Source organism: Pygoscelis adeliae, unplaced genomic scaffold (genome assembly GCF_000699105.1).
Source record: "Pygoscelis adeliae isolate BGI_AS28 unplaced genomic scaffold, ASM69910v1 Scaffold77, whole genome shotgun sequence".
Classification (NCBI taxonomy): Eukaryota; Metazoa; Chordata; class Aves; order Sphenisciformes; family Spheniscidae; genus Pygoscelis; species Pygoscelis adeliae.
The window spans coordinates 4176134-4189757 of NW_008825216.1; the positions used below are offsets into that span (position 1 = coordinate 4176134).

The following is a 13624-nucleotide window of genomic DNA, read 5'->3' on the forward strand; positions in this document are numbered from 1 at the left end:
TCCTTCTTGTAGTGAGTGGCCCAAAAGTGAACACAGTATTTGAGGTGCGGCCTCACCAGTGCCAAGTACAGGGGCACGATCACTTCCCTACTCCTGCTGGCCACACTATTTCTGATACAGGCCAGGATGCCATTGGCCTTCTTGGCTGCCCGGGCACACTGCCGGCTCATGTTCAGCCGGCTGTCGACCAACAGCCCCAGGTCCTTTTCCGCCAGGCAGCTTTCCAGCCACTCTTCCCCAAGCCTGTAGCGCTGCATGGGGTTGTTGTGGCCAAAGTGCAGGACCCGGCACTTGGCCTTGTTGAAGCTCATACAGTTGGCCTGGGCCCATCGATCCAGCCTGTCCAGGTCCCTCTGCAGAGCCTTCCTACCCTCGAGCAGATCAACACTGCCGCCCAACTTGGTGTCGTCTGCAAACTTACTGAGGGTGCACTCGATCCCCTCATCCAGATCATTGATAAAGATATTAAACAGAACTGGCCCCAATACTGAGCCCTGGGGAACACCGCTCGTGACCGGCCGCCAACTGGATTGAACTCCATTTACCACAACTCTCTGGGCCCGGCCGTCCAGCCAGTTTTTGACCCAGCGCAGAGTACACCTGTCTAAGCCGTGAGCCGCCAGCTTCTCTAGGAGAATGCTGTGGGAGACGGTGTCAAAGGCCTTACTGAAGTCCAGGTAGACCACATCCACAGCCTTTCCCTTGTCCACTAGGCGGGTCACCTGGTCATAGAAGGAGATCAGGTTGGTCAAGCAGGACCTGCCTTCCATAAACCCGTGCTGGCTGGGCCTGATGCCCTGGTTGTCCCGCACCTGCCTTGTGAGCGCCCTCAAGATGATCCGCTCCATGATCTTCCCCGGCACTGAGGTCAGGCTAACAGGCCTGTAGTTCCCCGGATCCTCCTTCCGGCCCTTCTTGTAGATGGGCGTCACATTGGCCAGCCTCCAGTCGTCCGGGACCTCCCCCGTTAACCAGGACTGCTGATAGATGATGGAGAGCAGCTTGGCTAGCTCCTCCGCCAGCTCTCTCAGCACTCTCGGGTGGATCCCATCCGGCCCCATAGACTTGTGAGTATCCAGATGACGTAGCAGGTCGTTGACCGCTTCCTCTTGGATTATGGGGGGTTCATCCTGCTCGCCGTCCCTGTTTTCCAGCTCAGGGGGCCGAGTACCCTGAGGATAACTGGTCTGCCTGTTAAAGACTGAGGCAAAGAAGGCATTAAGTACCTCAGCCTTTTCCTCATCCTCGGTGACAATGTTCCCCCCCGCATCCAATAAAGGATGGAGATTCTCCTTGGCTCTCTTCTTGTCATTAATGTATTTGTAAAAACTTTTTTTGTTGTCTTTAACGACAGCGGCCAGGTTGCGTTCTAGCTGGGCTTTTGCCTTTCTCATTTCCTCTCTGCACGACCTAACGAGATCCCTGTACTCTTCTTGAGTCGCCTGCCCCTTCTTCCACAAGTGATAAACTCTCCTTTTTTTCCTGAGTCCCAGCAAAAGCTCCCCGTTCAGCCAGGCCGGTCGTCTTCTCCGCCCGTTCTTCTTGCGGCGTACAGGGACAGCCTGCTCCTGCGCCTTTAAGACTTCCTTCTTGAAGATCGTCCAGCCTTCCTGGACCCCTTTGCCCTTCAGGATGGTCTCCCAAGGGACTCTCTCAACCAGCGTCCTGAACAGGCCAAAGTCCGCCCTCCGGAAGTCCATGGTAGCAATTTTGCTGCCTCCCCTCCTTACTTCACCGAGAATTGAGAATTCTACCATTTCATGGTCGCTAAGCCCCAGACGGCCTCCGACCACCACATCTCCCACCAGTCCTTCTCTGTTTGTGAACAGCAGGTCGAGCGAGGCACCTCCCCTGGTAGGCTCACTTACCAGCTGTGTCAGGAAGTTGTCTTCCACACACTCCAGGAACCTCCTAGACTGCTTCCTCTCTGCCGTGTTGTATTTCCAGCAGATGTCCGGGAAGTTGAAGTCCCCCACGAGAACAAGGGCCAGCGATCGAGACACCTCTGCCAGCCGCTTGCAGAACGCTTCATCGGCCTCTTCATCCTGGTTGGGTGGTCTATAACAGACTCCCAGCAGGATATCTGCCTCGTTGGCCTTCCCCCTCATCCTTACCCATAAACACTCAACCGTATCATCATCACAGTCGTTGAGCTCTATACAATTGAAACACTCCCTAACATACAGAGCCACCCCACCTCCTCTCCTTCCTCTCCTGTCCCTTCTGAAAAGTCTATAGCCATCCATTGCAGCACTCCAGTCGTGAGAGTCACCCCACCATGTTTCTGTGATGGCGAGTAAGTCATATCTCTCCCGCTGCACAATGGCTTCCAGCTCCTCCTGCTTGCCGCCCATGCTGCGTGCATTGGTGTAGATGCACTTGAGCTGGGCTATCGATTTCACCCCCAGCATCGGCATGCCACCCCTCGGCTCATCTCTAGTGAGCCCGGTTTATAGTACATTTGAGCAAATAGTACATTTGAACACTGATCGGTGTCATAGTCATAAAAGGATTGCTCTTCTGTTATCAAACTGGTAGTGCCCTTGATGGGCTGTCGTCTCCTGTACAGCATTAGGAGAGAGACTTAATGATTCATATTAGAAATTTTTGGAAATGTCTAGTGCGTGTACATTGTGGTTGGTGCCCAGTGCAGATAAACTGTCCATAGGCCAATCTCCAGCGGGAAATGAGATATGCAAAGTTGGTGATAAAACCTCATGCTTTTGGTATGAAGGGAGACCAGCTTTGCAATTCAAGAAATTTTTCACATTTTCCATCTCTAGTAGTGGTGGGAAATGGTGACAGAAGTGAGCTGAATCCTATGACAGATTCTAATTTATGACCTACAAGGTGAGAAAGCTGCAATTCTGTAGCCCTGTCAACCTGTGTAAGCACCACATTTATTTTTATTAACATTATTGCCTCTTTGCTTAAATCCGTGCTTGTTTCACTTTAATAATTCAGGCTTGATAGAGACTATTGCATCCTATTTCAGTACAGAGTAATAACTCATTTTTCAAATTAACGTGTAGAAACATTTATTAACACACTGTGGATGTCAGACTTCTGGGATGAATTGATAAACAGGGATGAAAGATTCAAAGGAGTAAGGGGTATTTTGGTTTTGCCTTTTTTTTTCCCCAATCAGAGCATGACCAAATATCACCTAGTAATTTTTACATATGACAATATATGCTGATCTGTCAGCAAATTCAGTTTCTATATTTGCTGTGCTTCAGTATGAATGTACATTGCTGACTGGCATTGTGTACATATCGTTCAGTAATATAATTTTAATGTTTTACTAATGCTGTGTCCATTAACGATATTGGCCTGTCATAATACGTTCTCATAGTTTGCAACAAACAGAATGGAATTAAGAGAGTTCACAAAGAAATAGGCTTCACTTTTATATTAAATGTAAAATACTGACTTAATTATCATCTTCTTTGTGTTATACTTGGGTTTTTTAATATAATGACACAACAAGTATTACTGTATGTCATATTTATAATTGGATAATACATTGATCTGACTGCCTTCAGGTTCAGAATACTGTAATAATTTCATCTATAGTAGCTACAATTTTGGTCGGCATAATGTTTCAGTAATATTTCTTGCCCAGTTTTTGTAGGGTTCACATTTATTAAGTTTTTCTATTCTCAAATGTTTGACTAGTTGTGGGGTTTTTCTTTAAAAAGTTCTTTTTTTTTTTATTTTGTCTGTTTATTTAATATTTTGATAAGAAATTAATTGGTCCATTTCTTATGGACTATAGAATATTGTGGTGGGTTGACCTGGCTGGCAGGTAAGCCCCCACCCATTTGCTTGCTCACTCATTCCCCAACAGGATGGGGGAGAAAATCAGAAGGGCAGAAGCAAGAAAAACTTGTGAGTTGAGATTAAGACAGTTCAATAAGTGAAGGAAAGAAAGGAAAAAAACACACACCCCCACCCCCCCCACCAAAAAAAACCCAACAAAAAACCAACCCACCACCACCACAACTAACCATCCAACAAAAAAAACCCACAAAAACAAGTGACACAAAGGCAATCACTTGCCACCTCCCATCAGCAGGCTGATGCCCAGCCAGTTTCTGAGCAACAGCTACCATGGAAGAACTGCCCCCACTCCAGTTTTACTGCAGAGCATGATGCTATATGGTATGGAATATGGCTTTGGTCAATTCGAGTCAGCTGTCCCACCTGCGTCCCCTCCCAAACTCTTGCCCACCCCTAGCATATTCCCCGGGGTGGGGTGGGGGACAGTGTGAGAAACAGAGAAAGCCCTGAGGCTGTGCAAGCACTATTCAGCAACAGCTAAAACATTGGTGTGTTATCAACACTGTTTTGATCACATATAGAAAACACAGCACCGTATGGGCTGCTATGAAGAGAATTAACTCGATCCAAGCCAGACCCAGTGCAGTGGAATATATTAACTAAAAACTCTTTTCTGCCCTTCTTTAGTGCATTTTTAATGGCACGCAATTCTAAGTCCCAAGATCAAGTAATAAGGAAATTAGAGGAAACTTTACCAATTCAACACTATATAATTTGTGTAGTATATGTCTTAAGACATATCAATCTACTAGAAATGAGGAATTAAAATGTTATTATTGGAACATTAATATTCTCATTTGTAATGTTCAGACTTCAATTATGGATTGGCTTATGGATAAATTGGATTATGTTTGCATTTAATTTCCTTATACCTGTAAAGAGAGAAATGAGGGTTAAAGAAATTGAGGAAACATTGCAGTTTTATATCTACAGTGGGATAGTGCTATTTTACTTTCATTTGGTAAAAGGTGCTTTTCTGCAAAAAAGCAGAAATGTTTCATAACTGAAAAAAAGGTTAGCCAGTTTTCCTCAAACTTTGTGAAATAAAACTAATGTTCAGAAAGGAATGAGGTGCAAAAATGTCAGCCCAGATACAATTTTTTTTTTTTCGCTAAAATTGTCAGCAGAGTAATGTTTGTAGTAGCAACCGTTATGCAAATTTAATCACAGTAGGCTGTAGTAGGTGTTCAGTAAAGCATCTGTTGAGTTAGAAGTTTTCAGCTTGTTTAGTGTAAGGGACTAAATTTCAGAAGAAAAACTTGCTACTTAATTTCCAAAGTCAAGGTGCTAAATCAGAAGTATTCAGCTAAGTAGGATGTTGTATTAGGAAAGCATTGATTTAAGGGTAAAGAATCTGCCTTTCTGTAATAAATATTTAAAGGGACTGTTTTGTGCAATATCTGTTCAAGATAAATTGACTTTATTTAATATCTAACTGCAAAAGGAGTCAAGGGAGTAGGGTTGCTGAGATCAGTGTAGTTTAGGCAGATATTTGTATTTCACAATATAATTTATTTCCTCCTTCTATCTCTTAAAAAACTCTGTCTTTCTAAAATGCCATGGAAAGTTTATAATGGAATTATATTTTCAACAAAGATTTTAAAATAGAAGAGTGCAATAATGTTTGCTTTCTTTAGCAACATTTAAGTAAGAAACTTCAGTGGAAATTACGCTCCCTATTTCTTATGTAACTGTAATTTATATTACATCAATATTAATAAATGAAGTTTATTATTGCACAAACATAACTTATGAAGTCAGTTGTAATATGAATGTGTTCGAAATTATACACACACATAAATATTTTCAGATTTAGGGCTGCAGATACAGTATGGTTACTGTTGAATTTTACACTTAAGTGTATGTTTATATACTTCTAACCTGAGAACTAACATGGCCAATCAATTTCTTCTTGGAATACAGTTACTATTTAAAATAAAACAAAACCCCAAAGCCTTAAACAGTGTGTGGAAGAGTGTGCTGGAGAATGCTTATTGGTGTAGATAATATAAAATTATATTAAAAAAATGAGTGAACATGGAAAAAGAGAAGAAAAATTGATAGTTGTCTTGACTCAATAGGGTGTTCCCAACCTCCTGCTTTAAAGTTGATTGTACTTACTTAAATAATCCAGACATATTAAAGAAGGTGAATAAAAAGGATTAATTTATGACTACAGAGTAAAACTCATCTAATTTTCTGTAAACATTCTGAAATGCTAACTCTATTAATAAACTTCCTAAATAAAAGAAATAAAATTAAGTAATATCATATATGAAATGTATTTTAATAATTTTAAAAGATCTGAAAATTCCCAGTAAAATTATTTGACATTATACTACAATGTATTATGTTACATATTTTACATTTTAAAAATGTCTGATCTGCAGTATGTGTTTTAATATCAGATTTGGAGTAGCATTGTCAGTTTATTTTTGGTAAAGTATGGGATTAGTCAATTGTCCTTATTAACATTTTAAATAATGAAAATATAGATCATATAAAACTATACTCAAGTAGCTAAGTGTTTGTTCTTTTTTTCATGAAATGCCAATATATTCAAAATTAGATCATTTAGGCCTCATAGACAGCAAACTCTGGGCAATTTCTTGCAGGACCCTTCTATGTCATAATATTAAACTAAAGAGTAGATCGTTAGCTGATGCATACTGTTTTTTTTCTATTGCAAAAAAGTTTTAAATTGCGTTAATAGATTTAAATCATAGCATGCAGAGTGGTGTCCTAAAAAATAGTATGAATGTTCTATTTTACTGATGTTCTCGCGATTAAATTAATTTTCAGCTGATTCAACAGGAACTCATTCCCTCTATACTACCTATAAAGATTATGAGTTAATGTTTCATGTATCAACAATGCTTCCATACATGCCCAGCAACAGGCAACAGGTATGTTTTTTAACTTTTCATTGTAATTTTACATTATAAATGTTTGACATTGAGGGTTTTTTTTAAAGTAATACTGATTTAAAACTGAATTGTTTTATATGAAGTATGACAATTTTTTTTTTTCTTGAAATATTATAAGGCATTAGAAATCTCATAGGATTTTTATACTATATAATTCAGGAACTTATCCTATCTTCCCCATTTCATGATATTATTAAAAGGTAATGTTGCCTGTGGTGAATGAGTTATTTTCAGTTTGGACTGGATTCAGATCTTATGTACGTTTTAAACATTGAATGGAATGAAGCTTGAAAATAGTCTTATGGTTAAAATATTCATGTAATAAGATTTTTAAAACTATTCCACTTAATCCTTATATTACAGATCTTGAAAAGTTTATTAATGTGTCAGCTTAGTAATAAATGCTTAACTATATCCTTCAAGGTGTCTGCTTGTGAAGACAGAAAACTGCAGTGTACTTATTTTATTTCTGGAGAATTCCCTTTGCTTATGTAATAATTCAGAATATCTTTAAAGCATTAAGGATGGCTAAAAAACAGCACAGCATCTAAAGTGTGCGATGCACCAGTAAGGTTACTCTGTCTTGCCTGTCTTGGATATTTCTTGTGACTGAATTAAAAATTACAAGCACATTTGGTATAATATATCAACATTAACTCTTAAAAAAAAAAAAGCAGAACAATTGCTCATAGGTCAGGCTGATGATAGTTCATAACCTTCTGTGCTGCTACTCTGCATTTTTCTAGGTCTGCAGAAATAAGTGTTGAATTTATTTAGTTAGTTTTAGAATATTCTCTCATTGCCATGCAAGATACAGATTTCAGTCATTTTGGAGGGTTGTCATGAAATAAAGATGCTATCTCACTTTCTTTTTGAACAGCATACAAAAGATGGTTACTGATTGTTAAACCATATGTGAGTTGTAGCTTTCATGTCTACCCTAGCAATAGGTCTTGTGGGAAGAAAGAGATGTGTCAAGACAGCAAGAAAAAGATAAAAGAAAACAATTAAAATTCTTGAGAAAGGATAAATGAAAATCGAAATGGAAGAAAGTATATGATGTATTTATGTATTTTAAATAGCCAGTGCATAATGTTCTGAACTGTTTGAAGAACCATTTCAAGTGAACAGTTAACTGCAAATTTTACTCCATTACACTTAGATTTGGTTTAAAGAAACTAAATTAGGAATCAAAAGACAGAAACTCTTCACCATATGAATAATATGAATGTTTAGATGACTCGCATCTTAAAATGTGTGGCTTTCAGAAGACAGAATGTTCAGCTATATCACACACTCAACTGTGCCAGCAGCTAGTAATCAAGGTATCGGATCTTCATCACTGATTTGAGATTGCTCCACTTCTCTAAACTGTCACTTACACCTTATTACAGTACAGGATTAATTTAGTAAACACATTAGGAGTTGTTCTGACTGTAATCAGTCATAACAATCTTTGACTGGAAAGCATACGTAAATAGGGAAAACTGTACACTATTAAGAAGATATAATACACTGAATGAGCTTGCCTTAAAAGGAAGAAATTAATATTTTCATAGCTAATCACAGGCACTGACAGTAAATATGGCCTTACTTGGAGTTTATTACTTTTGTTGTCTTTCATGACTTTCCCTTGTTTGTGAGAACAGGATATCCTCTTGCCACAATCCACTAATATTCATAATTGTTTGCTGTTTGTCAGCTTCACTGCTGTGTTGCTCAGCCACATTACTGTCCTTTCACTTCTTCCTGTGCCTTCCTTTCATTCTCATAATTTCCTTATATGTCTTTCTTTATAGTCAAGTGCCAATTCTTGTGTATAGCAAAATCTTCCAATTTTAACTCCATGGTTTTCCCCAGCAGCAAGTACTCCTTTCCACAGTGTTTTCGTAAGCTCTCACCGTTGTCACTTTAACAGGTTCAATATTTAGTAGAAGCACCATGCTGTTATTCATGGCTTTCTTGAGATCAAAATAATGTGGCAGTTTTCCAAGTTCCAGTAGTATGCCTATCTGAAGACGCACCACATTATTTTTTTAGGTGCCGGGATCTAGCAGTATTTGCACAGCATGGACACTGTCTTAATGAAATGTGACAAGCACATCTAAATGACCAAAATTTAGCCAGCCTTAATGTGCAAAAGGGATCTATAATCATTGTTTAATTTTCTTCTATGACTGTTTAGTTCCAAAATACATAGTGAAGTGTGAAATGTATCAACGGTATTATTCTCATAAGCTGGCATAAAATTCGATTAGGTCTTTTTCCTTGAGACATTTTAAATGCTGAAGGCCACAGATGCAGTTGCATCAGTTGTGCTCAAGACAGAGAGAGACTTACAGGTGCTGTGGAATATGAATGTTTTATGTCTCTTCAGAGTTTGGCTCACTAACTCTACATACCCAAGTAAGGGGAAGTTAGGGACCATGGTAGTTTTCCTTTTAGGTTATGTTAGCAATGAAGACCCCCATTCAATAGTTATTTTTTGCTAGCATATTGTGTATGTACTGGCAATGAGGTTATTGCATCCTATCCCTATGTCCCTTGTTTGGTAATGACTGGGCAAGGTATTGAGTCACTCTTCACCTAGGACTACGACCTTCAGTGAGCAAGCACTGAGCATTGCTTAGATTCCAAATACCTGTGAGCCAAAAGTAGGCCACACCAGAATTGTTTGTTGCTTCTTCCAGGACATAACTACGCCCTGCTTGGTCCCTGATCAGGACATCCCTCTAGTTTTAGAGCCAGCAGGAGATCCAAAGAGCAAGGTAATTTTCACTTTGGCTGCAACATAGGCTGGGAACTTTCAAGTCAGCTGCTCCTTCCCTAGGACAGAAAAGACTACCAGCCCTGGTGTGGCCAGTGTCTTTTCCTTTACTGGCCTTTTCTTCAAATCATAGTTCAAGGCTTTCCCCTTTAAACTTCACCTTTGCGACGTCCCTTTCCAAATCATTCCCTTGCAAGTTTCCCATTCACACATTTGCAGTCTGCTTGTGTACACGTGGTCAGACCTGATTAATCCAAATCAGCTCAAATAATCAGTTTTCACCTGGTTTAATGAAAACTTAAAAATGAAACAGATATGCAATAATGAAATAAACTTGTTAAATTTAAGCTACTGTTAAAATGGTTGGAATAACAAGATGTGGTTATACCAGACTCAGTTTAACCAGATCTGATGAAATGTCTTTTGCCGTTTGTTTCTGGGTTTGGTACTGGTTAAGAACACAAATTGAAAATAAAATTTTTGAAACTGCTTATTTTAGAAATGTACTAAAATAAGTTTGAAGATTTTCTTTTTTGACTCTTAATATTTCATCATTTAATTGAATGAAGAATATAATTCACTGCTATTTCAACAAGAATTCCTTGTTGTTTCGCAGTTTGACTAGGCAATTAAAATTCCACAGAAGTGGGTAGATGTTTATGACTGGGCATAACCTGTAAATATGCTAAGTTTTAAGACTACTTTTCTTCAGAGATGCATATCTGAAAATTAAGAATTAAGTAGGTAAAATATCTAATTTAAAATAGTAACTATTATGTGGTATAAATAATTTTAATCTAATGGATTCTGCTTTTCTAACATACTTTCCTTGCTGGACTCCCCTTTGTGTGTCTTGTATTCTTACATAAAACTTCACTGATTTCCTTTTGGCTGCCTATCGTACTTGATTTGGGTTCATTTTCAAATTCTACTGTGCCAATTTAGACTGACACTAGAACAATGTCAAAGCGTGTTTGATGCCTCCTTACTGTAAGTAATCCTCTGTAATCTATGCACCCTGTTGAGAGTTCCTGTTCTGCTCTGCATTGGCATGAGACTCTTTAGAGTATGTTAGAAAGGCAGATTAAAAAAAAAATTAATAATACAACAACCCCCAAAAAACCCAACCCTGAGCAGACCTCAAAATGGGAGAGGAAGGGGAAACTGAGAACCTGAAAAAAACCTAGGAGGTAAAAGTTGGGAGGAAAATCTAGAATATAGAATGGAAACTAGAAAAGGGTTCCTTATAAATCTTTTTGCTTAGTTCCGGTTTCCTTCAATTCCTTTTTCATTTTCAGTATGCTATCCTTATCTCACATTTCCCAGGGAAGTATGTGTTCCCTCCTTCTTGTCCATTCAATACTTTATTCTTTTCCTGTTCCTTTATCCTATCCAGAGCACTTCTTTCCATCTTCCAGATCACCCCAGTTTACTTCTCTCCCCTTTCCAAGTTCTTTGCATTATGATACTCTGCGCACAGCTACAACTGTGCTTTGCCTTTGCATTGTGTTGAAGTTCACTGACCACTTATGCATGACAGTTTTTTTATAACAGTGTTACACTGATTTTATTTTAAAATGTTGAAGAAGTCACAAGATCTCTGCAAGCTTGGTAAGGTTCTTAAAAATGATGACCTGACTTCCTATTTCCTATTTTTGTGCCTCTTAGAGGTTTAAGCTCTTGAAAAATAGTTCAGGGATAGGATATGGGAACTGCCATAATTTTGAAAAGAGTATTTTTGCTAGTAAAATTTCAAACATTTCTAAAACTTACCTCTTAAGTGACTGCTATTCTTGCTTAAGCAACCTATGACGGCAAGCGGAACCGCCTAAAGAGGTCTACAAAAGCAGAAAATATTCTTGAAAACAGTGATTGTCTTGAGAAATGAATATAACTTTAAACAGGATGTTGCTTTCTAATTTTTGTAATTTTGCTCTGTGGAAATGTATAGGCATAGGCATGAACCACTGTAGCAAGAAAGAGTAATTGGTCAGTTAGTTATATAACAAAGGCAGAAATGAATCACCTTGTACCTCATAATTGGAAGGTTTCTTACAAATTTAACTGCGGTGTAAATTCCAATCTGCGAGCTAATAATAACCTCTAAACATGAACTTATGCTTCACTACTATGATCTAATTGTATGGTTCACTAGCTCAGCAAATTGAAGTATACCTGACACAGTTCTGTGATCAGTTCCACGTAGTGTACTTCTACTGTAATTGCATACAATGCAACAGGATGGATATCTTAAATTGCTCAAATAGTCAGTTATTTTGATTTTAGTCTTAAAAACCTGAAAACTTGACTGAGCCACATGACTTACACCAAATATTATTTTCTGTTCCTATATCTGTTTTAAAGTTTCATCAGAAGTCTTATTTCTTTAATCTGCATTTGGGATTTTGATTACGTTTAAAATAAGTGTTTTAAAATTGTGGCTTTGGCCCTTCTTACTACCTTTAGAATACCATCCTTTGTGCTATTTTAGGAGATATAATGAAACATACTTATGGGTTGTTTATGAAACATACTTATGGCTTTAGCATGTGTAACTTTGCTCTTTTCGTTGCTAGCTGAAATACTAACTTTTAATGGAACTGAGAAAATACAAGCAAATGCTCTTTTATTAGAAAGATTATGTTCTGTAAAATCAGCTTGATAGAGAAATTTTTACTTGTTCTCTCAAAGTTTTCAAATAAATTTATTCTTGTATTCTTTTTAGTTACGCATGAGCTAAGGTAAAGCTTTAAATGTCTGTATGCTGTTAGTTGACAATGCAAGGTCTTTGGCAGACTTTGGGTGGATATTTAAAATGTAGCACATGCTAGACTACTTTTTTCCATCTGGTAATATATATGGATGTTTTATAAGCAAAGGTATTTAAGAAAAAAGTGTAAAAAATTTGAGAGGTACAATATACTTCCACGAGGAAAGTGAACATCATTTTACAGTGTTCTTTTGTTGGTTTTTTGGTTTTTTTTTTTTGAGAGAGAAGTGATCCCTTATTGGTGGACATGTTTTGTAGTTTTTATTAAGTTTTAGCCTGTAACAATGATTTAGTACTTTAAATTATTCCTTAAATATATTTTGATGATAAAAGCTACCAATTACAAGAATAAGTTTTTAATTAATGAGTTTCTAATAGCTATTGTTTCTCCATGAGTATTCTGTGTCTCAGCTCTGTTCCTCAAGTGTGCAGTTGCTGAAATTTGTGATGAGTATTCATGATAATCTATTTAAAAACAAAATCATAACGTTAAGGACAATGTTTAATAAAAATGCAAAATGGAACAGGAAGGTTTATTGAGAAAGAAAAACAATATTATATTTTTCATATAGAAGCAAATACTACACTGTAAAGAGGGAGCTGATGTGCAGTTCTCTGGATAGTGAGAAATGTCAAGTGATGTAACATTTTTGTATTACTAAAATGATGCACTAAAGTAAGAGAAATATATTTTTCTCATAGAATAAAAGAGAAATGAACAGAAACTATGCAGAACTAGTGTGGGGATGCAAGAGAACTCACTAGTATTTTTGTGAACGTACCCCAATTTCCTTTCCCTATCTTTTTGCAGTTCAGTCCGATATCCTTTATCTGTAGCTATCCAGGATATGATTAATTAAAAGTTATTTCTGAAAAAATAAGCTTCATTTATTTTGTTTTGGATTTTTTTTTCTAATTTGAAGAAATTGTGATCATTTTTTAATAACTAATTTTTCAATGCATGTTTCTTGTCCAGCTACTAAGGAAAAGGCATATAGGAAATGACATAGTTACCATTGTCTTCCAAGAGCCAGGAGCACTTCCCTTTACTCCAAAAAATATTCGTTCCCACTTTCAACATGTATTTGTCATAGTCAAAGTGCATAATCCTTGCACTGAAAATGTGTGCTATAGGTGAGTAGACCCTTATAATTATTTGTTTGTTATTAAGACTACAATGGAACTGCCTCTTCTAACAGTTTTTTGTTTCCTAGAGGTATTATGTGTACAATTTTAAAATTTCTGCTACATTTTCTGTGATATTTAAACCCTAATGTCTCCCTTGCACACATCTAGAGTTACAGAGCACAGTTTGTA

At 37.7% G+C, this 13624-nt stretch overlaps 1 protein-coding gene across 1 annotated transcript in view; it reads left to right on the forward strand.

Annotated features, from left to right (window-relative positions):
• Positions 1-13624, forward strand: part of SIPA1L2 (signal-induced proliferation-associated 1 like 2) — a 125794-nt gene that overhangs the window by 54312 nt on the left and 57858 nt on the right. The window contains exons 6-7 of the mRNA XM_009329170.1: positions 6646-6749; positions 13284-13441. Coding sequence (XP_009327445.1) covers positions 6646-6749; positions 13284-13441 — 262 coding nt within the window. The remainder of the gene's footprint in view (positions 1-6645; positions 6750-13283; positions 13442-13624) is intronic.